This window comes from Notothenia coriiceps, unplaced genomic scaffold, assembly GCF_000735185.1.
Source record: "Notothenia coriiceps isolate Sejong01 unplaced genomic scaffold, NC01 NC01_scaffold00024667, whole genome shotgun sequence".
Lineage (NCBI taxonomy): Eukaryota > Metazoa > Chordata > Actinopteri > Perciformes > Nototheniidae > Notothenia > Notothenia coriiceps.
This window is the reverse complement of record NW_011357368.1, coordinates 244,061-272,031: the sequence shown is the minus strand read 5'-3', so window position 1 is coordinate 272,031 and position 27,971 is coordinate 244,061. Positions and strand designations below refer to the sequence as shown.

The following is a 27,971-nucleotide window of genomic DNA, read 5'->3' as shown; positions in this document are numbered from 1 at the left end:
TCCCATCATTTATGAGCAGTGAGTAGAGCCCCACTGCTCAGTCTTTATTCAACGAGTGCAATTCAGTGTCGGTAACAATGAGACATCAATTAATAAGGATGACAGTTTCCATTTATGTGTACTCAATGGGGGGGGGGATACTGATTTCTTGTGGGCACAGTACAATGTACACAACCTTTGCTGTCAAGCACAGATATGGAAACTCAGTAGTTCACAAACTGATAGCTACAGGTAATGCACAGAATTGGCCTTCTCAATGCTGCCATGGTCTGCCAAACACGTACACAAGGCATAAATGGTGAGAACTTCGGGGATCCAAAGGTTGATTTACCATTTAAATGTGGAAATAAAATAAAAGGGAAAGTTTAAAGTAATATTTGCTCGAAATTAAAATACCAAATAAAGAAACAAAATTAAAATAATCTAAATGCACTCTGCAACTACCTCAAAACGATGGGATGTTTGTTGTGTATATATACGATTCTGTCAAATTATATCAAAGGGAACATTTGGAAATTTGAAAAAGCAGGGGAAAAAAGAAAAAAAAGAAAAAGGGAACCCAAAATCTGGTCTTTGGTTACGATGATAAACCATAAATGACTTAAATTGATCAAGATATACAAAATCATTTTGCTCTTGGCCTAGAGTTGCCAAGTTTGCAGGGCTACATTACTTTTCTCGAAAGATTTTGGGGTACTGATCCGGAAAATAATGTGTGTAAGAACATGTTGTCGACAAGGGGCAATTTGTTTTGTATTCTTATAGGCTGAAAAACGTTTAAATGAGATCAAATCAAAAATACTTCGATAAAAAGGACTGAAAGCCTGAGTGTTGCCCAAACTAGAAAGTGAACTTATCCCGTGTTTGATTATTGTCAGAAAAGGGTCTGGATATCATTTTTATTAGCCAACTCAAGACTTACTCAAAAATAAAAACCTGGTTGCTGGACAGCAAACTTTATGGAACTAAAAGAGTTAACACTACTGCCCTCTGCTGACTACCATTCCAACACATAAACTTGTGCGTTCTTGACATTAATCCTCAGCTTAGACAAGCAAAGAGGTCTTTAGAATGGCTTAAAAAAATATTGTGAAAGTGTTTTCTACTGAAGGACAGAATAAACAAAACGTAAACCATACCTGGTGTTGAAAAAGCGTAGCAGAAATTGTACTTATGCTATGTTTAAGTATGGGACAACTGAGGTGGATTTTAGTCAGATTCGATGTGCGTATGGACATGATCTTGTCCTCAGAGAGAGGGCAGAACAATATCATAGGAGATTAACTCAAGGAGATATTTAAATCTCAGCCTCCTTCTACTGCGATCTCCTCTTGTCGTTCTGGTGCTTGGTGAGTCCATACTTGAAGAACTCATAGACCGACCAGCTGATGGCTGTGGAGGGCATCTGGTAGATGATCCTCGCCTGGACTCCCTTGAAGAAGCCCGGCAGGCCGCCCAGCCTATAAACAGTCCGGAAGGCGTGGGCAAGGCCTGAGATTTGTCTGTGGGCTCCTTGGCCTTGGCCCTGTCCGGGGCCTTGGCTGGGAGACAGGGAGTGGAGGGTGAGAGACTCCTGGGTGTTGAGCAGGGTCTTGCAGACGTCTAGAGGCGTAGTAGCCGCGGCTGCAATTGCTCCAGCCAAAGCTCCGGACATCATATGGGACGAGGGATTGTACTGTCTGTGAGGGTTGAGCAGCTCCTGAAGGTACTCATAGGTCATGAAGTGGAGTGCCTGGAAGGGCACGTTCATGGTGAGCTGGGTGGTGTAGCTGCGGTAGAACGCACCAGGGCCTTCTTTATACCACACGGCGCGTACACAGTCCATCACGCCGCGGTAAGGCGAGTTATACATCTGCATGCGCTGCTTCACAACTGGAGACACATCAGCAGATGAAGAAGGAGAAGTCCAAATGTGTCCAGGGTTGGCAGTAAGAGGATGGCAAAGATAGAAAAAGAAAAGAAGATTAGTTAGCTATTGACTTTGTGAATCTGTCTTTAAAAACACAGAGTTTGAATAAACACAAAGAAAGATGGAGTGTCACTCGAATTGCGTTTGCTCAGACAGCTGCACCCCATCCAACAGCTGCACACAAGGACTCTGACTAGTGTCCTTCTATTAACATGTTTGGGCAGGAGGACAAGAGGCAGCTGTGAAAGCCAATATGTGAGACTGCAGGGTTAAGGGCAACATCTGAAGATGGTTGGCAAAGGCGTGGCACCTGTATGTTTTATTACTGAAACTTCTGTATGGCAAGATTTGGTTACATGAGAAAATAAGAAAAAAGCTGTCCTAATGCAGTAGTTAGAAGCTATAGGATTGAACTGTAAAATGTTGCCTTTACCTTCGGTCGGGTTCATGATTGCATCGTGAAGCAGTGTTGCCACACACCCAGCTGTTCCTGAAACAAATACACGGAAGAAGTTAATAAACATTGAGAGAATGGTGAAGAATATAGAAGGAAAATAGCAGAAGCTGCAGTAAATAGGCATAAATAAAACATTGTTTACACTTGCAAAAATAAGGACCCTTTTGATCATCAGCCTCCAATGCCTTATTCCTAAAAGTAGCAGATGTCATGCTCTAAACAATAAATCATAGTAGCATAATAAGAGGAAGCTTAGCAAATTGTGCAAACACTACAGATCACACCTGATTGAATTCAGGTGTCCAAACCTGAGCAAAGAGAGACACCTTGTGGACAAGACAATTCACTGCTCTTTTGAAAGATTGAACCAAAAGCTTTAAAAGAGAGGATAGACAGTGGAGGGAGCAGATGAGATGGGAGAAAGACGACTTACCCAGCCTTGCACTAAACTGGAAAAAAGGAAGAGAGAGAGACAGTAGGGAGAACAAGGAATAAGGAAATGATTGACAAGGTTTTTAAATCTTTTTCTATTTTGTAGCCAATGTGACTTTTCTGTACTTGAATCACATAGGATAACATTGTTTAAGTTTCATAAAAGCCATTAACCGATTGAAAGCTGACCCTGATACTTCCTTACAGTGAACAACTGTAGCTATGAAAAGGCGTTTTCCAATTTGATGGCATGCTTGGGGTTCTTAGAATTGGCTACACCTGCAGAGATTAAATCAGCAGCTTCATAACGATTACACTGTTGATCATTGGCATTATGGTTGGAATTAGAGACCTAATTATCAACCTATATTAGTGATACTATTGATCTCATATTTAACATGATGTATACATCTTTAACATGTCACTGTTAAAGTGTGTTTATGTATGTTATATGGTACCATTAGCCAAATGACTGTTAGCCCCTGGGTGAATGGCATCGCTTAGAGTCTTTTTGAGTTTCTCATAGCTGGCAAAATAGAGGGCATGGGCAGGTCCCGCCCCAACTGCTGTTGCATTCAGCCCTCTCATTGGCCGCCAGACTCCCTCTGTGGCTATAATTCGGCGGAGAGCATCCATCACATTCCTGTAGCGGGCTGCAGGGGCGGGCTGGAGTGACTGCATGCGTGTCTGGAAAATAATAAAAAGGTGAAATGTAACAACATTCAAAGTCAACAAGCTGCTCCCTTTCAACCTAACAGTGCTTAGTATTACGTTTAGCAGTAGATTAAATACATTTGAGATGAACTCAAGAGATATATATATATATATATATACACACACACACAATCTAAAGTGTCATTTTGTTCTTATTATACATATGCCTAACAAAAAAATAAGCATGGCAATGAAAAGGGTCCTGAATAGACTGTGGTGTGAATAGGGGGTCAACTAAGGGAAGGAGGTGCATTGTGTGTTGTGTACATGCATAATTGAATAGAAGGAAGTATGGAGTTACAAGCTCCAAGGTCACAAGGGGACATAAGCAGACTTCCTGTAAGCCTCTTTTCCCACTGACCCTGAAGCACACCTTTCTCTATTCCTCTTAACACACACATGCACACTGAGATAACTGATCATGTAGAAAGATTATCTAATGAACAAGTGCAATTAAGTTGTGATTCTATCACTAGCTAATTGAGATTTGGAGTCACCTGGGGTCTCACTGGGTCTAAGGAACCAGCAGCCACATAATCCCTGAATACCAAAGTTCCAGCTGAATGGACAAACTTGCACCCCACTGTTTATGTGCGTGTAGTGCTCTAACGAAGCATAAACATGGCCTCATGTCACTCCATAGTACAGCTGTGGAATGCAGGGCCCAAAACGAGCTATCTTACAGTCTTCCGAGTATATGCATCAACTTACTTCACTCCTGGCACTATTGCAAATCACATATTTGCAGGATAGTAAAAGTAAACTGTAATTTGAATGCTGGATTTATCATTCACTTGATATGTGCTCTATACAAACACATGTATAGACATCTTCCATGTCCAGCGTTTGGTTTGGTGGGTTTTTCTACGCTATGTTTGCACAGGACGAAAATATTGACCTTTGTCCTCTATGCAAACACTACATTTACCCTACATTGGAGCAAACACTAAAAACTTGTTGGCTTCTTTCAATGAAAGAATCAATACAATTGAAATTCTAGTCATGTGGACTGTGCAGTGTACAACTCTGGCAGAGCTACAAATGCAACACGCGTTTCAAAATCCCAACCAATTACTGGGATTTGCGATACATTAAGGGAGAATGACAGCCTATTCTAAAACTATAATTACACTGCGATCTCTTAAGTGATAGGCTTATCTCACAGGAGGGAAAGTCTAGGGGGAAACCTCCAATTAGGAAGCCTTTGAATAAAAAAGTTGCAAGCAAATGTTAGACGCATCTCAGATATTGTGTAAATAAATATTCCTCTGTCTATGAGCAGTATGCTTTCTTTTGCTGAGTCACAATGCCCCTATTCTCCTTGTTTGAAAACATGCAGAGATCTTAAAGTGGTGTGGCAGAAGCCGTGTACATGAAAAGGTTCTGTAAACATTGTTTTTTTCCAGGTTCAGGTCGGACAGGCTGCAACGGAGATAGACTACAGGTGGCAGAGACATGGATGAAGCATGGGCATATGTAAAGCTATTCAATCTGACAAGGACAGCTGACTCAATGCCACTTGTCCCATTTTTCCAACCCTGTGTATACAATGTCTAGAGCCATCTAGATGACCTTTTGGGGCAATAGATTTTGCCTCAATATGTTTGAGTTAAAAGCACAAATAAACTCATATATAACAAAGAAGACCACATGATAAGGACTGACCTAGTGAAATTGCATGACTTGCATGTGATCAAAAAGCTTGGAAAACAATTCGTTTTGGTGTGTGATTCGCAGCACTAGGCATGCTGCCGAACTCCATACAACTAACAAACTGCGTGTTGGGTAAAATGTCAGGAGATGCTGAAACTGTGGACTGCAGGGGTCAAATGGTCTCAAAACTGCATTCTATAAATGTAATTAGTACATAATAAGTTACTAAAAACAACAGTCAAACAATCCCTTTGTTATTTGTAGACAAAAAGCTTTGGTCTCCTAGAACTCTTGTTGCACCAAATTAATAACTTTCATCAACGCTACGAAAAGTTAGTAAACTCCGATTTGCTTACACGTAACATGCACATTAATGATTGACGTACTATTATATCCATTGAGTCATCAGATTGTTTTGACTGTCTTTAGTTCGTAGTTTAAAGTAACCAAGTGGGCGCCTGTGTTTGACTCTACTAAAGGTTGTCATACCTACTGACGTTAGCCAGTAGCTGCATATATATTAGCATGCTAACGAGTTAGCTAGTAGGGATGTGACACGATAACTGACCTTGTCCTCAAATCAGTCTGCACCACAGCGTGTTTAGGTCAGCGAGCAAGCTAATGAGCTATGCTAACAAACACGTTGGCTAATGGATTAACACACACATAACACAACATACACCTGTCTGTGGAAACATTGAACATTCATACAAAGTTTTGGGTCAGCCGGTGCACACTTGGCTAAGCTACCTTGACACAGTCGATGGGGAACATGAGGCAGTGCTCCATGATCCCGGCCACGGCTCCAGCCCACATGTGGGTGCTAGTGGAGGCTCCCTGTGGCAATCCCTCATAGTCTGGTTCAGAGTCCTCTGTTTGAGCATCTTGTGCACTACGGTTAAAATCAACAGCCTGCAGCTCCGTTTCCCCTCCGATCCGGGGTGACAGGCTCCCCACGATAGTTTCCGAAACTCCCCAGAATCTGCCCCCCAGCCATCGAACTTCTGCCCCGGCAGATGCACCAGCAACCCCGGGATCATTGCCTGTAGTCTCCGCTGTCATCCGTCGCCTCCTCACAAATCCATCTGCTTCCATGAGAAACCAGGTAAAATGTCAAAACACGCAGATACGGCGTCTTGTTAGTGATATCAGTCCTTACGGTTCACATTCCCCTAGGGAGGTATTAACGCTGCTTGCCTGCTACACCATTCCCTCCCCGCCTCATTAGGCTACTTCCCAGCCAGGGCTAAGCAAGGGAGGCCGTGGCGGACAAATACACAACAAGCCCCAGCACAGGCCGTGATGAGGAAATGAGCTCTGATTGGTTACGATGGTCAAGTCCTACTCACGCTATTGGGTTATAGACCTGCCACTCATGAGAGGGAAGACTTCAAACACTGTCATAATAAGGCAGTTGACATTAACTATGTCAACTATGTTAACCACATTAACTATGGCTGCATGCTGCATCTGTGAAAGCTATCAAAACTATAGGTCACTGCAGGTCATCCATAACGATATTTTTTAAATACATAACCTAATCAGTTGTATTTGTTGGCACTTGACGTGTCACTTAATGCTACGTTTATAGTCTTATTAACAGTGTTGTGAACTACATATTTGACCCATGTTGCATAATCTTTACACAAAGAAACACATAGAAACCAAACTAAAATCAGTATCCATCCACAGGATAATCAGCATTTTCATCAGCATTTTGAAAGTATTATTAGGCTACATTTCACAAAAAATTGTTTGATATCTATTGTTTACTGTTTCAAATTGTACAGCCTCTTGGTCAGTTGTTTAATCCAGGAATTATTGAACTAGAATTATTCAACGGATATATCTGTTGAATACCAATGGTTTGGTAGAGCTTATGTAAAGGTCCACCTGTGATTCAGCCCTCTGCTTTTCACACTGCGTAGTCCTCTCCATTTGTTTCTATACATTACTGATGGCCTATTTTAACAGTTGTTGTTTTACAAATATGTAGTAGCTATCAATGTGTTCAAAAGAAAATCAACTCTGTTATTGAGATTCAAATACAAAGTACTTTATTGTCTGTATAGCCTACTTCATTAAAAGATTACAAACTATTAACAGAGTAATTTATGCTACAATTGGTAAAACCCTTTTCTAACTTATTAATAAACATACAGCACATCATGTTTGCAATCTAGAATGTGAAGTGTCTCGGTGTGGTTTTGATCAGTGTAGGGCTGCATACCTATACCAATCATTTTCATTATCGATGTTTCTGTTTTGGATTAAGGGTTTATATAAAATCCAACCAAAAACTTAAAAAATGCCCATCACAAATGAATCAGCACATTTTACAGGATTTTTGCTTAAGAAATGACATCAACAATGTATCAATGTCTACGATTGTTGATAGTTTATTTTCTCGTTGATGAAGTGATAGATTAACAGACTCGTCTCAGTATACATCAGTGTTCACAGTACATTTTTGAACAGACTGGTAAGGAAGGCCAGCTCTGTCCTGGGGAGTCCTCTGGACACTGTGGAGGTGGTGGGAGACAGGAGAATGGTTGCCAAGCTGTGCTCCCTGCTGAACAATATGTCCCACCCCCTCCAGGACACCCTGTCCTCACTGTGCAGCTCCTTCAGCGACAGGCTGCTGCACCCCTGCTGTCTCACTGAGAGATACCGCAGGTCCTTCCTTCCTGCAGTGGTCAGACTATACAACCAGCACAGCCCCTAGTAGACACCCCCTCCCCCCACACACACACCACAACACAGATATCACCCCTTGCTGCTAAATACCAATCAACTATGTGCAATATGTGCTATATGTGCAATACATATATATGCCGTTAATAACTGTGTAATTTATACCTGGCTGATAAACCCTTAGAACCGTTACAAGGTGTGTTTTTTGCATTTTGGATTTTGTAAATTGTGTAACTTGCTGCAGTTAAATACCATCAAACTATTTGCAATATGTGCTTTATGTGCAATACATTATTATACATATGCCATTAATAACGGTGTAATATATACCTGGCTGCTAAATCCTAAGAACTGTTACAGGATTTGTATTTTGAAAAGTATTTTTTTATTATATTTTGTATTATATCATAACTTAGTACTTTTTTTTTTAACATGTAACATTAAGCTGTCTGTGGCTCTTTCCTGCTGTAACGATGCACATTTCCCCTCTGTGGGACTAATAAAGGTATTCTGATTCTGATTATACACACACACATTACACCTAAGAAATATTTGTCTTTTTGTCATTTCTTCTTTTCAGGACGTGCAGTACGATCTTAAAAAAATACCTTTTATAATCTTTAATAAGACAGTATCTTGTATTTTTTAAAATAAGGAATTCCCAAAGCTATCCGATAACTTCTTAAGGTCTTTCATCCTCACTAGTGAATAGAGATCTTTTTCCCCCCCAGAAAATCTGGTAATTGTGTTTTGGTGCGGCACTGTTATAACATAATTACATTTTCTCCTTTATTGCCTGGGAGAGCCTTCAAGGGTTGTAGTGTTGAATTTCTGCCGACAAAGGGGAATGAAGTGTTAATTTCTGCTTACAAGAACAAAATCTCCTGCTCCTGATCTAGTTATGGTTGATTGGCTGTTGTCCACAGACGTTCCTTAAAGGAAAACCAAGCAGAGAGCATATCAGCATCAATCTCTTCCCTGAAGCTAATGCTACTCTAATACACCAAGGGAGAGGCATGTTAGGTCTAGCGGGAAACTCTAGATCACCATAACGCCTCATTTAATTCCCTACGCCAAGAGAGTGCACAGTCTATATAAACCTCAGGAATTATTTTACACTGTCTAAGCAAAACATAGTCAAAAATCCACATTATATGATCCGACAACTCAATTATGTTCTGCTGTGTTTGGTTGTTTTTCTACCAATCAACACACTTCCTTCCTTAGATCTCTGGCTCTGTCTCCCTGCTGCTCAGACCTGAGATGATATATGGCCTCTTATCTTATTAATGCATGGTAAGTGAACCAATAGGCCAATATGACATCTTCAACAGCAGCACTAAGAAACCCTTCTTTGTTAAGAGCTCTTCTTAAAACTCTTGAGGTGGGTCCTTACCGTGAGATGACTGGAGCCCAACCCCAAACCAGCTAAAAGAGGATGGCTTTAATTGCCCTTTTGATTGTTGTGTATTTTCTTTCACACATGTTTGTGTGTATTATGTGTAAAAACAAACACTTTAACAACAAATGTACATAATGCTCTGTGGAATTTGACATGCAAATATTTAAGTCCTGTGGTATTCTGACATGCTGTGGATTTTTATATAGCTGTATATTCCCAAGACCTTGAAAGACTGTTAAAGAAAGTCTGACAACTATATACAGTACTGAGGTAGGCTTTTTGTTCTTAAAGTGATTGCTCACTTGTGCCTTATTTTATACTACACAATACAAATATAATATGTGTGAAATTAATCAATCAGATGTTAGTAAAATTAGTGTTTCGTCGTGCTGATTTCTGGAAAAACCAACAACAACATCAAGAGTCTTTGGAGCTGGATTAAGTGAAACAACTATGCCACCAAGTGGACAACTGAATGATGACAGGCTGATGGATAAATTGGATCTATGGATGTTTATAGGACAGGGGTGCACATAAGTGGTACGCAGGTACGCATGCGCGGCAACAATCTGAAATGCGTACCGTCACTTGTGTCACAAAGCGCATTTGCGTACCGATGTATATGTGAAGCTTTTCCATAAGGCGGTTAGATCACCGGACGACGGAGTCGGTCTCCGTGTGCAAAGACAGGGCTGCTGTTAACGTCGGCCTGTACAGCAGCACTGCGCTAAAACAGCTGATCACAACGTTCACACGCTCTGTGGTCACGAAGCTCTGCACTCTACTACTACCCCCCCCCCCCGTTGACATTCGCGATACAGAGGGCTTCATCATACTCCACTAGCACCCCCACCCGCTGATATTCGCGATACAGAGGGCTTCATGGGAACTTTGAGGGAGCCGGAAGTTGGAGTACCAAACACTGACTCCAGGTACTCATCTGAGTACCTCACTGAGAAAGTTGTGTGCACCCCTAGCCTTACTTGCTTCAGTCAACATAATCCAATTACAACTATTATTATTGGCTAAGTGTCTAGTAGTATAAATTAATTATATTTTAAAATTATCTTCACCTTCCACCTTCAATATCCAATATCTATAAACATGTACACTTTACTGCATCATTAATATTATAATTCGGTAATACATTAACCTGATGGGGCATTTGGCTTAATGAGTAGCCTACTTTAACTTTTGGAGTTTTTTTAATCATGACTTTTAGATAGGCTTCTTGAAAAACCTTTTAAGTACTTGACTTAAGTGAAAGTTATGAATAGACTACTTCTTCCATATCTGCACATCAACCCCCTGGCCAATAACTACCACTTCCCGCCCCTTACTCTAGACCTCTTTACGAGTGGCTTGGAAACCCGGATCTACTCCCCCAGCTGCAGGGGAAAACAGGAGGGATTGATTGTGGATCTTTCCTCAAACCTTTGCTATGGCTGCAGCGGTGATGTGGACTGATCGAGGACGGAGGGCTGCGGCTGTTGTGGGGACTGTGGCCAGATCCAGATCAAGTCAGGCTGCTTTAAAATCCCAGTATGACGCTCTGGTTATTGGGGGAGGTGAGATCTTTCGACTGTTGGGGGAATGTGCAGAAAACACAGGGCTTATGCTACAATAAGAACAACCCAACGACCTCTTTGTAACATTGATACATCGTGTCAGCTGAGTTTGCAAAAATGTTTTATTGAGTATTTATCTCTTGCTTGTACAAACGTATTCCTGTCGGACAAAAATTCCTTATTTCAATGTTTTTTGCGTTTTGTAAGTTTTATCTCAACTATTCAACTTTGGACTCATTGTGCTTGGCTGTAAAAAGTAAAAGAGAGCAGCTTGCATACTTACATTATAAACTTGACAAACTTTAATTGTCAATGAAGCTTTTATTTAGAGTTGTTCTATGAGGAATTAGCATTTCCAGGATAACTGTCTGATAAATATCATATTTCATTGCAGGACACAATGGACTGGTGGCAGTGAGTTACTGCATTTATTTCACAATATGCTGTAATACATTATATGGCACAGCAAACTTTTACGTTCTGCTTGGTCTCTGTGTGTGTGTGTGTGTGTGTGTGTGTGTGTGTGTGTGTGTGTGTGTGTGTGTGTGTGTGTGTGTGTGTGTGTGTGTGTGTGTGTATAGGCTGCCTATCTTCAGAAGGGAGGAGTGAAGACGGCAGTCCTGGAGCGGAGACATGTGTTGGGAGGAGCAGCTGTTTCAGAAGAACTTTTTCCTGGTAGGGTCGATGTCACTGAAGTTAAAATACAAAAACAATCAAAACCTGTTTTCTTGCATAGGCCTTCAGAAACACACACACACACACGCACGCACGCACACACACACACACACACACACACACACACACTAAGGACTTGAATAAACCCCAGATACACACATAACGACATAAGTGTATTATTGCATACACTGTTAATGTGTGTGTTCTATCAAGTCATTCTTCAAAGCATAAATGTTGTCCTTGTTACCTTATCAATACTCTCCTGTTCAGGTTTCCACTTCTCCAGGTGTTCCTATCTGCTCAGTTTATTAAGACCTCACATAACAGCAGAATTGGAGCTTAAGGTAGACAAAGCAAAGTTGTAAAACACATTGATTCAGCTCATTTTGGACAAGGCTTAAAGGAGTAAGTCATCATGTTTGCATATATTTTCAGAAACATGGGCTGAAGGTGTATATGAGGGACCCCCATGCTTTCACTCCCATGTTGGAGGATGGGGTGAACGGGGCCCCACCGAGGTCTCTCACCCTGGGCGCGGATCTGACCATGAATCTGAGGGAGATCGGCAAGTTCTCACAGAAGGACGCTAAGGTGATTTAACTTTTACAGGGTAAACTGTTGTTTGCATTGAAAATCTTTCTGCATTGAACACTTTAGCGTGCATGTATTTGAGCTATTGTCACAGCAGTATGAACTGAAAAAGTTGTCTTTATTGACCTTGTTCTCACATACTTGCCCACATTGTGTTCACCCTCATCTTCACTGATTCTTTGACATGTTTCCCAGGCCTTTCCAGAATTTGTTGCATACCTTGACAAGCTAGCATCAGCGATCCACCCTCTCCTGGATGCTCCTCCCGTAGACATCCCAGGTGTTACAACTGGATCACTAAGGAAGAGGCTGGCTGCAGCTAAAACACTTACGCCTATTGTCAAATGCGGTAGGTTGGTGGATGCATGTTTGGGAAATATCTTCAATGCCAGAAAAACAAGTTCAAATTCAGCTACCACTCATTTTGTTTTGCAGTAAATGAGTCATGTTTTTTAAATTTCTTTTTAATTTAAAGGCCTGAGACTTGGCAGAAATATTCCAGACTTGTATGAGATCATAACTGCACCAATAATGAAGGTTTGCTATGGCTTACACTAAAAGTCGCATTTATTGCTATTTTCAGTTGACCGCATTTTGGCTAACTTAGTTTTGTGTCTTAGATCCTCAATCGGTGGTTTGAGTCTGAGCCACTGAGAGCAACACTGGCTACTGATGCTGTGATAGGAGCCATGACAAGTCCTAGTAATCCTGGTAGTGGGTGAGACACATTTTAGGACATCCCATAGCACACAAACACTTTTAACTACACTTTAACTGCATTGAATGAAACACTGACCTTGTCTTGAAGGTATGTGCTCCTGCACCATGTGATGGGAGAGTTGGAGAAGGAGATGGGATCATGGGGTTATGTGGAGGGAGGCATGGGAGGCGTGTCTAACGCTATTGCTAATTCTGCTCGATCCTATGGTGTAGACATTTTCACTGAGAAGGTAAGATGATTTTGACTATTTATGCTGGCTTTGATGCTGTTTATTTTGTGTAAACTATATTCAAGCATCTGTATTTCAGTCTTTAATCATAAACATGTGTTTCGTTGGCAGGATGTAGGACAGGTCCTGGTGGGTTCAGATGGTGCTGCCAAGGGCGTGGTGCTAAAGGATGGCACTGAGATCCACAGTAAAGTCGTGTTGTCAAATGCTACACCATATGTTACCTTCAAGAACCTCACACCACAGGTAATACAGAGAGAAAACAGCACATATGAGCTCTGCACAAGACGTGATTTATTCTGACTTCCTGTTTTCAACATAGGAAGCTCTATCTCCTGAGTTCATCAAAGCCGTAGATCAGATAGACTACACTTCACCTGTGACCAAGATCAATGGTAAATCAGTTTACATACTAAGTGAGCTTGTGCTTAAAATAATAATCTGGTAGTTGTTGTGTTTTGACTGTTGGTCTGTTTAGTGTGTGTGTGTGCTTAGCCACTACATACATCATTTGAAAGACACAGAGAAATGGGTACTTGTTAGGCAGACTTGGCCCTAAGTCAAACAGATGTAGTGACTTAAGAGGAATCTGCTCTAAGTCATCCATTATTATATTATAACAGTGTAAGATGATGTCACTGCCTAAGCTCTTGGGACTCTAAGGACAGGTTTCAAGTTTGGGGTATTATAAAACAGTGTACAGCACACATAACTAAGATGTTTAGAGCTCCCCAGCTTCCTGTGCGGTGCTGTTTGTAGCTCCTGCTTGTTGATTACAGTAGAGCAAGAGCTGTAGGGTTTATAACGCAGGAAGTGGTGACTCCCAGATGATTCTTTACAGTGCATTGCTTCTTAGACTTAATGATACTCTGCTCTGTTTATTGAATTTATTTGAACAGTCTTACCGTAAGAGATTTTAATAGTGTAACAGGTGCGACATATTACGTGCACTGAGTTGCCCTAATTGTAATACAACTTTTTAGTCAACTGAAACCTTAGCACACACTTATAAATACTGACCATTAATGACACATAATCTCTGAGCAGACTCTCACTCCTTGTCATTTTCCCTGCTGTGACCTGTGTTTTACAGTGGCAGTGGACAAGCTGCCAAACTTCCTAGCATGTCCAACTCCAGATAATAAACCTGGACCCCATCATCAGTGCTCTATCCATCTCAACTGTGAAAGCGTGGAGCTGCTGGAGATTGCTTACAAAGAGGCCGTGAATGGACGTCCCTCAACAAGGTATACTCCAAGTAAAGTTTTCGACACATAACATGTTATCCTTATATATGATTGAACAATCACCGATTAAACCCTCCTGTTTGTTAGCTGCCAATGCACGCAAGAGATAGTACTGGAAGTGAACATCACAATAGATGGATAGAATCGGAGGGCTGAAACTCATGGTCACACATGTAGAGCACACAGCACACAGTGACATTTGGCCTCTGCTTTTAACCCATCCTAGTACCAGGAGTCTAGTACTAGGAGCAGTGGGCAGCTATTGTACAGCGCCCGGGGAGCAATTGGAGTGGGGGGGAAGGGGGTTGTCCAGTGTCTTGCTCAAGGGAACCACGGCAGGGCCCAGGAGGTGTACTGGGCCCTCTCCAAGTAGCAGTCCACACTCCATATTTAGGTCTGTTCGGGGTCTTGAACCGACGACCCTACGGATCACAGTCCAAGCCCCTACTGACTGAGCCACTGGCAGACAAGTGTATACTTCAGAGTTAAAGTCTGTATAATGTATATGCGTTTATTATATTTTTTGCCTTGAGGTAGATAGTTCCTACACATATTGATGTAAGCATGACTCAACAAGAAACTGGGTGAAGATGTTCACATATCCTTATCTTGCAGATAACACTAAGCCTTCAATAAATGTCTGTGGTCAGAGGTGGGAAGTAACTAAGCACATTTACTTAAGTACTGTCCTTTTACGATACATGTACTCTACTTCAGTATTTACATGTTATACACATACATTACAATTCAGAGGTAAATTGTGTACCTTTACTCCACTAAATATAAACAACACTTACATACATTTTGCATAATTGTTGCAATGCTGTGGACTAGAACCAACACTTCTCATACTCAAGTTATATTATATAAATGATAATCAATGAGGTATAGCTCCAACAATATATCATTAAACAATATCCAGAATGTTCATCATCCTTCACTCAAACCGTATTACCTCATCATGCCCCTTTGCTACTGCAGACCCATGCTGGAGATGACCATCCCCTCAGTGTTGGATCCTACTCTCGCTCCCCCTGGCTGCCATGTGGTGTCCCTGTTCACCCAGTACACCCCCTACCACATAGAGGGCAGGGAGTGGACTGACCAGGACAGAGAGGCCTACGCAGACACTGGTTCGAAACACAATTTTTTTTAGCATGCTGTGATTAAACTGATATATATATATTTGTAAATGTTATGATTGCAGAGCTAGAAAGAAAATGCTACTCCAACATTCACATATCCTGTCTCAAATATTCCGAAGGGGACATAATGTATCTAGTGAAGTCTATAATGATTCATCTGTTTCATTAACAAACCTGTGTTTGTCTATCTTTTCAGCATTTGACTGGGTGGAGAAATACGCCCCAGGGTTTAAAGCCTCAGTGGTGGGCCGGGACATCCTGGCTCCACCTGACCTGGAGAGGATCTTTGGGCTCACTGGAGGGGTACATACAAAACAAACATTTAAGAGCTGAGCAGCATATTTGAATTTTGATTCACAGTTGATTTGCTTGACAGATAAACCTGTCCACTGTATGAGGAAGTAATTTGCGTCCTCTGCAGTGTTCTCTCATTCACCAACGGCTCAGGGACAGACCTGTTGCATAATCAGTTAATGGTTACATACATTTACCACAACCAAGGAGTCAGTATCAAAGTTCACATTAATTTGTAGTGTGGAGTGACACAAACTCTTGGATTAATGCATACAACTTTGTTGCCTTTTAAAAAATGCCTTTTAACTTTTCCCTTAACAAAATTATATATTTATCCAAAAAAAATGAAAATAAACATTTTTGTTTTTGTCTTTACAGAATATCTTCCATGGATCAATGTCGCTGGACCAGCTCTACCTAGCACGACCTTTGCCCTCTCTCTCTGACTACCGCTCACCAATAAAAGGGCTGTATCTGTGTGGCAGTGGCTGTCATCCAGGTTTGCTTTTAATGCTTACACTGAATTTTGAACTGCAAATGCAGCTGTTTTTTTTGTGTATAGTGTACTATAAGTACAACATTTTGTTAATGCTATTTTTTCTGGTGTTAGGAAAGCCCAGCTATGAACCTTTGGAACTTTGGATGAAATCTTATCCTTACTGCTCATGATAGAGAAATGAAGTCACTTTATGTTACGCTTAGTAATATAAAGTGTCGCTTGTTTGCGATTCCCAACACAGAACCAAGTGACTAATTCTTGTCTAATTTATTTGCATATTGTTTTTTTTAGGTGGTGGTGTGATGGGTTCTCCCGGATGGAACGCAGCGCTCACTGTCATAGCTGATCTGAAACGTCGCTAAAACACCACCGGCATCAGTGTGTGGTTATCTGATCAGTGTTATCAACCTCTCTTTTGTCTGATTTTAAGGAATTTGAAATGAATTGTAATACTCACTCCAACAGATATACTGTCACCCCATCCTATCATGTTTGTAAGGGTATCTGAATATGAGAGAAAAGGGGGAAATTATTGATTTTAATATACAACTGACATTGAATGGACGAGACAATCACTCCTGAAGACACTAGTGCAATACTGCCGCATTACATTTGTGAATTCATCTAACTGAGCCAGTAGGAAATCTGTGAAATTTTAGAACCTAACTTACACTTGTCTTAATAAAATAAATGTTGATGTATTGATGGAATTAAGCAGAAGGGAACTTTTTACAACTTTGAATAACTCAAAACAAATTCAAATGTTTCACTGGGTTAAATTATGCTTTAATAATTGCTGGTATGTGTTACGTTTGATTATTAAAAAAACACAGATGTTACTAATAACATTAATGATGACTCAGTTCTTATAAAGTCTCCCTAAAGAGGATCAGATATAATCCAGCCATGATTCATTTTATTGTTTACACCTGTGCTTTCGTCAAAATGTGACTGTGATTGAATGTGGCCTAATAGGTTTTCTACCAGTTTCGTTCAAGTACTTGACAAAAAGCATGAGCTTTTATAGGTATTTTACTGATAGGGTTAGTTCAAAGATTGATGGGCCTATAATTGTGCATGGGTGACCTACCTGGCTTTTTCCTCTTGACTCCCTCAGGAAGACCCCAAAACAATTATGTTAAAGCTTCTTTGTTAACCTTCTTGGCAGTTAATAAATGTGGTTTTATAAAACAAGTTTTAAACTCTAACTACACTTTGTAGGCAGGGTTTGACTAAATATTATTACTCATGATACACTACTCTACACAGTGTAGTAAATGTACTTGTATATTTTTCAGCAGTGGGATTTATATATTTTTGAATATGTTCGATGTGTACTCAACAGCCAGTATCACATATACAATACAATAATACAAAATACAGCCCTATACAGTCCTTAAGTGCTGTAAATGATAAGATCAGGAACAAAAAAACTAATTATGACAAAATAGCAAACAACTACAACAATGCCAGTTAAATTAAGAATATCCAAAAGTAGGCTAATGTAAAAATAACATTGAAGCTAATGAGAGGTATGTAGGAATTAAAACAATGTCCTTGCATAATTACATTTTTTATTTCAATAACTCATATCATACTATGACGATAAACTGTGTAACAATTGCATAACTATTATTTGTATTAATACTAATTAATAGTATAATCATTTCTAATCAACGATAAGATGCATAGATACAAGTTATTGTGTAGTGTTGTTACTCACTCACTGATAAGATATGCACAGTTCATTCATCGATAACGGTGCTCTGTGCCTTTAAGACGTCGCTCAGGGTGGACCCAGCGTCGGCGTTTTCACGCTCAGGAAGTGGACTCAACCACCAAAGATTCCCGCAGATTCGATATCGATGATTGTCCCAATGTTACAAATGTGTCCACACTGACCTAAACATTTGTTTCAACACTTTTTGTGGGATATTTGAGACGATAATGCTGGATGGTTGCACTCATGAAATTCACCAGAGGTATATGCAGGCTGTTGGGACTCGGGAGCGGTAAGAAACGTCCCACTTTTTTAAAAACTTTCTAAACTCAACCACAAGTTAAACTGATCCCGTAAGCGATTGTGAAGCGCCTGTGACAATGGAACTGTGGATATGATATAACTCGTGGTTTATTAAACCGTATATTTGCGGTAGTATTTCGCTATTGTCTTAGTCGTGAAGTTCAAACTGAGTTCTTGGTACAAACAATGAAAGTTCCCCTCTTGCCAGTTACACCCTTGCTTGCACCATTTCCAAGTTTGGGCAGTCGGTGCCATACAGTTGTTCCACTTCTAATATAAAACACACTTTTACAAGCGTTAACTTTGGCGTATTCAGTAATAACATACCGTGTAAGTCTATGTATGCTTTATATAGCGGGGGATGTCTGTAAAAGGCACAGACGAACACAAATTAGAAGCACATTCCCTGTTGCATGTTGGTATGATAACAATGCCTCAAATAGGTGGCAAAGCCCTGTAGCCCGGAACTTGCGCAATGATTAAAGTTAACATAAAGTGATGTGTCTTTAAATGTCATGTGCCTACACTTTGTTCCTCTTCTGGGTTTTCCCTTTGTGTTTAGTTTCCTAGAAATGCAGGCTGTAAAGCAGATCAACATCGGCGTAGCATCAATTAGTGATGATAAATGTATATTATAACTGTGTATCTCAATCTGTGTCTTCAAATGTCACTTTTTCAAAGTATCATTAGACGATAACAAGATAAGTTATCACAGAGGAGACTCCATATATTATTTTTAAGTTATGAGGACAAGTTGTCAAAGTCTCATGTTAACGTTGTAAAAACGCAACTACATCCACAACAGTTGTAGGCTATGCACTTTATTTTCGAAATACCTATGATCCACTACATGTTACTATTTTAAGGTTGTGTCCACACATGGGTCTAGTCAGTTAACCTGCCACGTGATTTAGTTATTTTTTTCAGGATAAGGTTAGTATTTTCTTTCTCTTCCTTTCTCTTAAAAAAGGTGTACCACTCTATAATGATAGACTTTTATGTTACATTCCTGTGGTAGGAGCTCACCTTTCCACTCAACGCTAGTTTAAGCAGTCTCCTTGAAGGGGAGAAACAGAGGCCCTTTTGTTGCTTTTGTCCACTGATCTCGGATCATTTATTTGATTCGGAGAACATTCCATTAAAGCTAAGATTGAACAAAAAGCTGATTCAGCTACTGGGATGGAGCTGCACTTAATCAGTGGTTGTGTCTTGTCATTTGAGTAGTGAGCCAGACACGGACAGCTGAGATTCCTTTCACTTTCCATGTATATTTTGAGACACTAACTCAACTATGATGGTGGAATGAGCGACTTTATTAAAGCTAATGAAACTCAGTTTGACATGCAAAAAAAATGTTGGAATGTATGGTTGGATTGTTTAGGCAGAGTTTGTCTAAAATGTGGTCCCCCGTACTTTTTATAATTATAGTATCATCTAGTATGCTTGAAAAGCGAAACTGTATTGAGCATATGGAGAATTGCAATCACTCCCCTAAATACCCCGAGTCACAATATGAGTCACATACCAAGTATGAATTTGTCACTACTCTGGAAATCAATGCTGAACAAATGGAAACCTGACACCACGCAGAATCCTGCATGGTGCAGTGTTTTGCTTTCTTTTGTCTTTTCATTGGGCCTTAATCAGCGCCAGTGTTCTGGTTTGATCCGACATGCCCTCCTACACAAACACACACATTAGAGGCAGTGGTTGTTTTCTATGATTGCTTCTGAGAAAAGATACAGTGTTCTTTAACAGCATTGCCCTAAAGTTTAAGCAAACATCTCTCTCGTAAGACCACAGAGAAACAAGTTCAGTCAACAAATCTGTGCGTTTTTGTCTCATGTTCAGCCTTCTGGACTTGTTTAATTGGAGAGCATTACATCTTCTTCTCTTCACTCAAGTTTTGCATTTTGTTATCACATGTCATTGTGGTTGGACTCGAAAGTGAATGAGTTAGAAGCTATCCGGACCACCAATATATTTATTTTGGTTGACAGGTTAGTACACACAGAAAGCCCATGCTGCTTTTCTTTTATTGTACAATACCATGTCTTTTTATGCTGCTGCAATGCAAACAATTCCCAAATTGGGATCAATAAAGTACTATCTTATCTTACATGTTACTATACTGAATAGAACACAATGTACATAAATAATAAATCGCTAAGCGGACTTTACACTATACTGTGTTTTTTTCTTTTATAATAGCAACTATTTTCTTGATTTAAGCGTTTTCAACTGACACAAAACATTAAGACAGCTCCATTTAGTTCTGAAGAGTTGATTTCCTGGGTTTTTCTCAACAGGCCCCCCTGTCCAGCAGCCGGAGGAGCCGATGGACTGTGGGGCCACAACCCCTGACCCGAGTGATGACACCTCGTTGTCACAGGTAAACAAATGGTGACGCATCATTGTTAGTGCTGCAAGGGTGAAGGCCCAATGTTCAAGTGTGTGTGTGTGTGTGTGTGTGTGTGTGTGTGTGTGTGTGTGTGTGTGTGTGTGTGTGTGTGTGTGTCGTGTGTGTGTGTGTACTATTTCTCAGCTGTATGAGGAAGCTAGGAGCAGTTGTAGATGAACCACTCTTCTAAAAGCTGTTGTTTCTGCTGTTTAAAATGTATTTACATACATACATATTTATTATTTTTCAGATAATACAATACATATAGTATTTATTCGTTCAATCTAATTTGAAAAGGGAAATCAAATCAGAGGGCTCTGTTGAAAATATGTGAGTACATTTTCACAGCTGTGAATAAAACTGGCAACAATAATATTTTTCTTACAGACAAATGGAACTGACACCATGACAAAGAAAAGTGCGTTGCTGACAGGTACTTAATTTATTTTTGAGTAACAGTTTACCGAACCAGCATGCCTCATTGGAAAAAGTGAAATGATTGATTACAAATCTTTTTAGCAAGTCAGCATGCATGTAAGAGATGCCAACTCATAAGTATTTTTTCTTCCTTGTAGAAAAAGGCATAAAACTGGTGCAAGAGGGGCAGTACACGCAAGCTGCCAGTATGTTTACAGAAGCCATCAAATGTGATCCAAAGGATTACAGGTACATCATCTGTGATCATGACTAGTTCATTACAAAAGGAGTATACATTTTAGGCACATGTAACATATCTCTTCTATCTTAAAGATTCTTCGGGAATCGTTCCTACTGCTATTACTGCTTGGAGCAGTACCCTCAGGCCCTGGCAGACGCTGAACGCTCCATTCAGCTGTTCTCAGACTGGCCCAAAGGATACTTCCGTAAGGGCAGTGCTCTAATGGGCATGAAGGTGGGTTAAAGCTTGTAATTAAAAGAAATATGTGCTGAATCGCTTTACACTTCTAGTGTGACAAGATTAGCCTTTACTTAGACATCTTTGTGGGTCTTTGTGTGTTGTAGCGGTACGGTGAGGCAGAGAAGGCCATGGAGCAGGTGCTGAAACTCGACGAAGACTGTGAGGAGGCTGTCAATGACCTCTTTAACTGCAAAGTGCTGCAGTTAATGGTAAATAAACCGCACACACAGTGGCAAAGGTGTTTCCTGTTCCTGCTCGGTTGCTGTAGATGAAAAAACCTTTTTTATTTAATTAGTCGTCTTGTTTCTTTTAACTGTTACTTTTGGTCATTCTTTTTTCTCCTCTAGGAGCTTGGTTTCGAAGAAATGCAAAGTGTTTTACTGCTGGAAAGATTTTCGACTGTGCAGGCTATTCTGGCCTCTTATTCTGACGCTGCCAGGGGTAAGATTAATTGTAAATTGGACTTTTTTATTTCCTCCATGTTACAATGGAGACCGGTATTGTAAACAGTAATTGGCTTTTGTTTAAATCCGACATCCATTCTACTGATATTGATTAAGCTCTTTTTGTTCTGTAGCTGGTGGCCAAGAGGTTGTGCAACCAGGGTAGGTGACCATTTTGTTTGTACAATCATACATTCTCTATCTGAATTGTGATTGTATTGCCTTCAGTAACCTTTTATTTCTTTGTCTTTTCTTTAGAAGCCCTTGCCCGTCTCTGTGGGTGGGAAATGTGACCACTGAACTAACTGAGAAGCACCTTTGGGACCTTTTTAAAATGTATGACACTAATCCCCAAAAATATTTTATAATAGCTCATTCTTGTCTTTAAATCTGTTAATATTAGCTCATAATCGATTTCTAATTCAATACTGGGACATTTAAACAGGCCTGTGTGTGTACTTGTTTTGGTCTCAAACATGGAATGTGGTTATTGACATTGCAATTTGTTTACTTTGCATTTTAGGTTTGGTGAGATAGAGAGTATCCGAGTTCTGCATGAGAGATTCTGTGCCTTTGTAAACTTCAAGAATGCAAACATGGCAGCTCGTGCCATGGAGAAACTAAATGTAAGGATTTATTTGGCTCCACTTTTTCAATCTTGTGTCTGTATTTAAAGAACATTCTTTGGGACTTAAAGTGTATGCTTCCCCTCACAGGGTCATTGTATTGAAAACACACGGTTAGTGGTGCGCTACCCTGACCGGCGCACTCAGAAGGTCCTTCCCATCCCACTGAAGACCTGTCTGCCTGTCACTCAGCAGGCAGGCGCAGCGGCGGGGTGAGAAACTCTGTCACTGAAACCATAAAATAGGACTGCAGTTCTAATCGATTTTATACCTAATATGCTTTCTGTGTTTATTTTCTCTATGACATCTTCCTGTCGGCCTAGACCTCGACGACGGGGCCCAGTGAACGAGGACGAGTGTTACTTCTGGAGAACCACCGGCTGCCATTTTGGGGACAAATGTCGCTACAAACACATTCCTGATCAGAAAGGCAAGGACAGGAAGCCCTGGCAGCCTTGAACTCAGTTTACTCTCTGCCTCAGTAATGTGCAGGAAACTAGGATGCACAGACTGAGCCGAAGGAGCCGGTACTAACTGGACCAGGTTCTCTTGGCTCTAATATTTACTGCAGCAGAACGGACCAGAATAGTGAAATGATCAGAGCCAGCGCCCAGGCTCAAAGGCAGAGATTGTCACACATGTGCCAAATGACTGCAAGTATTACGGTTTTTATCTCATCGAAAGACTTTACTCAACAATATTTCTCGACAGTACAAAGTAAATTAGAAGGGAGCAACAAATTGACCTGGTGTAGTCTTTGTTTGGAATAAAAACCTTCGTATTAGCAGCCTTTCATAGCACATGTTGACCTATTCCAGCTTCAAGGGATACGACAGAACCTCACAAGCATACAACATAAGGAGGAAGTGAAACTGCCTTGGTCGACTATGGGTAAACAAGTAATGGCTCTGTCATGTACAGCAGATAGTTAAGGACTCAGTTTGGATTTTAAGGGCCTTGGTTCCTCAGTGATGATTCTGGGATCCTTCCTTCTTTATAATCACACCTCCCTATCAGCCCTTTTAAGTACAGTAACTCAAACAATACTTTAACTTGCAGTTTGTTTAATCAGTTTAGGTTTATCAATAGCCAACAGCGGCTTACACCAGTCTGTGGTTCAGTCTCGGGCTTTGTTTCCCACTTGATGTTCCTCTTATCAATTTCAGCACGTTTTCGGCCAGACCAAAGAATTACCAATTATGTGCTAAACATATCAGTTCCTCCTCTATGCACATGCGGTGGTTTAAGCAAAAAAAACTACAGAAACCCAGAGAGAGAGACATTTTATAATGTCCTATGTAGCCTTAGTTACGAGGATCATACATGGGTGAAAAGAGATACAATAACCAACATTTATTTTAATGCAAACATGAGGTGTATATTTCACTTTCGCTATCTATTTGTCTCTCTTTTGTTGAAAGATTGATTACACACACTGTTCAGATGTCTTTGCATGGATGGAGGACTGATTGTCATTCATAAACCTACTTATTTAGGCGTGGAAGCAGTATAGAACACATGACCACTTAAAGTCTATGCAAAAGAAGGGCCAACTTGAGTGTCAATTATGTGTCATAGACATACAAACACTTACTAAATGTCTATACCATGGCAATGCCATTGATAAACAACTTCATACAACGAAACAGTGCCTTACAAAAGAAATGTCTGGACATGTGTAACATGATCCACTCACAGAACTTCTGAATCCTGAGAAGCAGTGTTTTTTTACCTTAGGGACTCCATTTCAGTATTTCAGTGAACCAAAGAATGCTTCTTCTGATGGCTACGCACTGAAAACACTCTGTCCTTTCACAGTTTTCAACACTAGGCAGTGCATTAAAACCATTAGCATGTGTCTGTATCATCCACTAGATAACAACAGCTACAGCACCTGGTTTAAGTCAACACTAAGTTCACGAGTAAATTATGCACAGCATAGTGAAAGTATTTATTTCCCTATTTATACAGACGTTTTTTTTTCTGTTTTACAACATAACTTGGTAGTTGGATACACCCGTTCATTTACTGGCCTTTTAGTACTTTGAATGGTCACATTCCTTATGGCTTTAAGAGGCAAGCATTGTTAAGGAACACTTGGTGTCACACAATCACATGCTGCACTTCTGCTTTTCTTGTTGCTAAAACTTGTGAAAAAGGAATTGGACACCAAACCGTAAGTCTGCACTTGTTGATGTAACAAACATGCTAATGTTTGTGTGACTGGTGCTGTTAACTCTGGTTGTGCATTGGATTTAATTTTGCAGACTAACACAATGCATTCAATGTTACCATAGCATAATTTGATATAATCTTGTGGACATTTCAACCTTGTGAATAAGATTTCCTTGGGTTTATTTTAGCTATTTGGTATGTTTTCTTTAGGCTTTTTACCTTTTTTTCAAACTATTTCAGGAAAAATGCAATTTTAATTTTGATGTAAACATTAATAACCAGAGCTCTGCAATCTTGTTAATCTTCCAAATATTTTGTATTATCATTACTGCACTGCAAAAAAAGAGTTTTATATTTAATAAATGTATTTGAACCACCTTTTTCTGAATCTCTTAATTTATTGCACAAACTGGGAGAGAAAGGTCTTTGGTATGGCATGGTTTATCTAATATGTCAGGAACATGAACAACTCTCTGCCAGTGGTGTGTGGTTTTCCTGCATTCCACAAGGCGGCAGTGTTGTACATGAAAGTTTTACACTGAAATATGTCGCCAACTTAACAAGCCTATACGATGCATACACATTCATCTTTTTTTATCTCTAGGAACCAAATTGTGGCTCTAACTCATTCCTGATGCAGAAAACCCTGCAGTAGTAAATCAAAGCAGTCCAGGCTGGTGTAGGGGGGAATATGCTAACCCTGTCATCACCCGGCCAGCATGAAAGTTGCATTAGAGAATCTGTAACCACTAAAACCAGTGGGAAATGGAGACATGACTGAGAATGTGTGGGAAAAGCAACCATTATCCCACAGATTATATTTTGAAGAGAGAGTAACTAAAGCCTTATGCCACCTGCAAATATGTATGCAAGTGTGAGAACACCACAATGCTGCACAATTAGAGGGGCAAACTCCTTACAGCAAGTTTATTCAAAAACTGTAATATACAGCTTTCCAAAGTTTAAAATAACCCAATAAGAAAAGGAATGTGTCACAAAAGAGGCTGGGCTGGTGTAATGAGCGATGCAATTAAGTTCAAATCAGGATATCTTGGCCTCTACTGCTTTAATGTTGTCCTTTTTATTGAATTCCCCTGACTAGGGAAAAGTGAATGTAAAATTGCATGCATTAAAAAAGGGAAATAATAGTTATCTGCTAAAGATTTTCAACCAATAAATATGGGTTTAAAGTGTGTGTGTTACGTTATAATTAAACATGTTTTATGGTTATAATTGAACCCAATCAATAACATTTTCACCTCATAGTCAAATTTAAGTGCACCTTGGGGTTAAGACCAAAATGCCCTTTGATGCTAAAGCTAATTAGATCAACCCTTTACGTACTGCTCGCTGCATTCTCAGCCCTTAAACCTGAGTGGCGTATTCTCTACCTTATGTGCCTGCATGCTAAGTAAAAGCATTATAAAAGCCCAGAGAGACAGCGGTGGGGGTGAGCATGAGGAGGTGCTGTCCTTTGAAAAGGCACTTGTTTATTGTTGGAGAGCATGTATTTATTTCATGCCTCCACAGATTGTGGGTAAGGGCAGAGCCTGCTTGGTCGGCGTAATTAGAGAGGTGGAGAGCGAGAGAGAGAGGCAGTGAGAAAGAAAGAGAAAGCTCTCTGCCCTGTGAGCCCTCCTAGAGCCCTGTAATGCACTCTCACTAGCACACACACACACACGCACGCACGCACGCACGCACGCACGCACGCACACACACACACACACACACACACTGAGCTGTTAAGTATTGGCACACACGTAGGGACACCTGTCTAGTCTAGTCTAATTAGTCTGATATACAACAGTGCATCACAAGTTATAATTGAAAAATGTCACACACATCAATGATAATTATATTTTTAACCTTAGCACCCTCCTTTCCTTTTTGTGTCTCTCTTTACTTCCCTGTCGGCCTTGCAGGTCCCTCTGATTTGGCCCCGCTAATAGGGGGTCTGCTCTTCCTGTTCGGGTTTACCAGTCAGGGTGGGACCACCATCCTGCCACCCAGTCGCACCATCACTCTGCACACAAACATCTCAATTACAGCTTCAAAGTTTACACGTGTGCACACAAATACACATATATGTAACATATGATTTTTTTTATTTTCACCCCATTGGGGCTCTGCATACAATTTTTTTACGGTTGGGTTGATGTTTCGTTTCCTACCTCTTGATGCCTAAGAATACACCATGCTGCCTAAAAAGGTGCCCACTGAGGTTTACTTGAAAACAGGAAAACAGTTTATCAACACAACACCCTGAAGCTAAACATTTCCAGGGAGCTAAATGTGTCCAACATCATCCAAAAATGATCAAAAAACAAATAAACAAGTTTCAAACATGTAGAAAGGCCTCAGTAGACAAATGCAGGAAATCTAAATCGGATCAGCACGGAGCACTGAAGTGAACCCGGCTAGAAAGCTATAAAAAGGACTTTTCGCTCATTTTTTCTCCGGACCTGATGGCTCAAACCTTTATGCTTTTATATGCCATGATGATATGTTAGACTATAGTAACACACTCCTGGGCAGGGGTGGAATGGCGTATTCTCATCAGTCACGAGCGCCATAGCTACGATGAGGCTGAGCCTTTTTTAGAGTTGGTGGTTTGCGGCATTCTCAACAAGGAAATATCTACCCTGCGGTATAGGGAGCTTCTTTAAGACACTTGGAGTTTGATGTTTGAAACTATTCTTGAACCAGAGTCCTTCCTGTTAGTTACATAATACACATGTTCACCCTAAGGTTTTATAACACTGTGCGTGTGCAGTTGTGTAAAGCATCTTCAACCTATCAGAGAAGAGAGATGTAAAGAGGCCCAATCAGAGACAAAACATTTGATTTGATTATGAAAATAAGTTTCATAATGTATACATCTATCCAGAAACGGATGACTTTCGAGACACTCCCTGCCAGATTCATTAAAATGTGACAAAAGACTTAAAAGTTTCCACCTACAACTACACAAATGCAGAACAACTACAGAATAAGTTAAAATGTTGGTGTAGGGAATTCACTACTCAGATATTTTTACATTTCCTAGAAAGTGTTGGAGCATTATGCAGTCAAGGTTGCGATGTAATTACCAGCTTTACATTTTAGCCTTTACATTAACACTTCTATATGAGATCCCAGAAGGAAAAAGAGCAAGAGAAGGGAGGGAGGGAGGGAG

General features: G+C 40.3%; 3 protein-coding genes across 3 annotated transcripts; 2 read left to right on the top strand and 1 right to left on the bottom strand.

The window, feature by feature from the left end:
- On the bottom strand, positions 1-6,463 carry slc25a28 (solute carrier family 25 member 28). Its single transcript, XM_010782366.1, has 4 exons — positions 5,916-6,463; positions 3,257-3,485; positions 2,343-2,399; positions 1-1,872 (listed from the first exon to the last, which is right to left on the bottom strand). Exons 1-4 carry the CDS (start codon positions 6,258-6,260, stop codon positions 1,316-1,318), a joined length of 1,188 nt encoding a protein of 395 aa, XP_010780668.1. The 5' UTR covers positions 6,261-6,463; the 3' UTR covers positions 1-1,315.
- A 4,080-nt stretch (positions 6,464-10,543) lies between these two features.
- On the top strand, positions 10,544-17,085 carry pyroxd2 (pyridine nucleotide-disulphide oxidoreductase domain 2). Its single transcript, XM_010782365.1, has 16 exons — positions 10,544-10,829; positions 11,224-11,243; positions 11,411-11,504; positions 11,775-11,848; positions 11,940-12,095; positions 12,291-12,444; positions 12,571-12,632; positions 12,716-12,813; positions 12,904-13,045; positions 13,157-13,291; positions 13,368-13,440; positions 14,139-14,292; positions 15,274-15,425; positions 15,634-15,740; positions 16,110-16,230; positions 16,522-17,085. Exons 1-16 carry the CDS (start codon positions 10,703-10,705, stop codon positions 16,590-16,592), a joined length of 1,740 nt encoding a protein of 579 aa, XP_010780667.1. The 5' UTR covers positions 10,544-10,702; the 3' UTR covers positions 16,593-17,085.
- Positions 17,086-21,042: 3,957 nt separating this feature from the next.
- LOC104955135 (tetratricopeptide repeat protein 28) lies at positions 21,043-25,174 on the top strand. Its single transcript, XM_010782364.1, has 10 exons — positions 21,043-21,087; positions 21,230-21,320; positions 21,405-21,546; positions 21,657-21,761; positions 21,900-21,993; positions 22,130-22,157; positions 22,254-22,331; positions 22,519-22,621; positions 22,712-22,833; positions 22,945-25,174. Exons 1-10 carry the CDS (start codon positions 21,060-21,062, stop codon positions 23,078-23,080), a joined length of 927 nt encoding a protein of 308 aa, XP_010780666.1. The 5' UTR covers positions 21,043-21,059; the 3' UTR covers positions 23,081-25,174.
- The last annotated feature ends 2,797 nt before the right edge of the window (positions 25,175-27,971 follow it).

Bases quoted from the DNA above. Each gene is read 5' to 3' on its own strand.
- pyroxd2 (XM_010782365.1), top strand. From the start codon at position 10,703: ATGGCTGCAGCGGTGATGTGGACTGATCGAGGACGGAGGGCTGCGGCT. The intron at 11,849-11,939 runs GTAGACAAAGCA...ATATATTTTCAG, and splicing joins CAGCAGAATTGGAGCTTAAG to AAACATGGGCTGAAGGTGTA. The intron at 13,046-13,156 runs GTAAGATGATTT...TTTCGTTGGCAG, and splicing joins TAGACATTTTCACTGAGAAG to GATGTAGGACAGGTCCTGGT.
- slc25a28 (XM_010782366.1), bottom strand. From the start codon at position 6,260: ATGGAAGCAGATGGATTTGTGAGGAGGCGACGGATGACAGCGGAGACT. The intron at 3,486-5,915 runs GTAGCTTAGCCA...ATTATTTTCCAG, and splicing joins TCCCCATCGACTGTGTCAAG to ACACGCATGCAGTCACTCCA. The intron at 1,873-2,342 runs GTAAAGGCAACA...ATGTGTCTCCAG, and splicing joins AATCATGAACCCGACCGAAG to TTGTGAAGCAGCGCATGCAG.
- LOC104955135 (XM_010782364.1), top strand. From the start codon at position 21,060: ATGACAAAGAAAAGTGCGTTGCTGACAG. The intron at 21,762-21,899 runs GTAAATAAACCG...TTTCTCCTCTAG, and splicing joins GCAAAGTGCTGCAGTTAATG to GAGCTTGGTTTCGAAGAAAT. The intron at 21,994-22,129 runs GTAAGATTAATT...TTTGTTCTGTAG, and splicing joins TTATTCTGACGCTGCCAGGG to CTGGTGGCCAAGAGGTTGTG.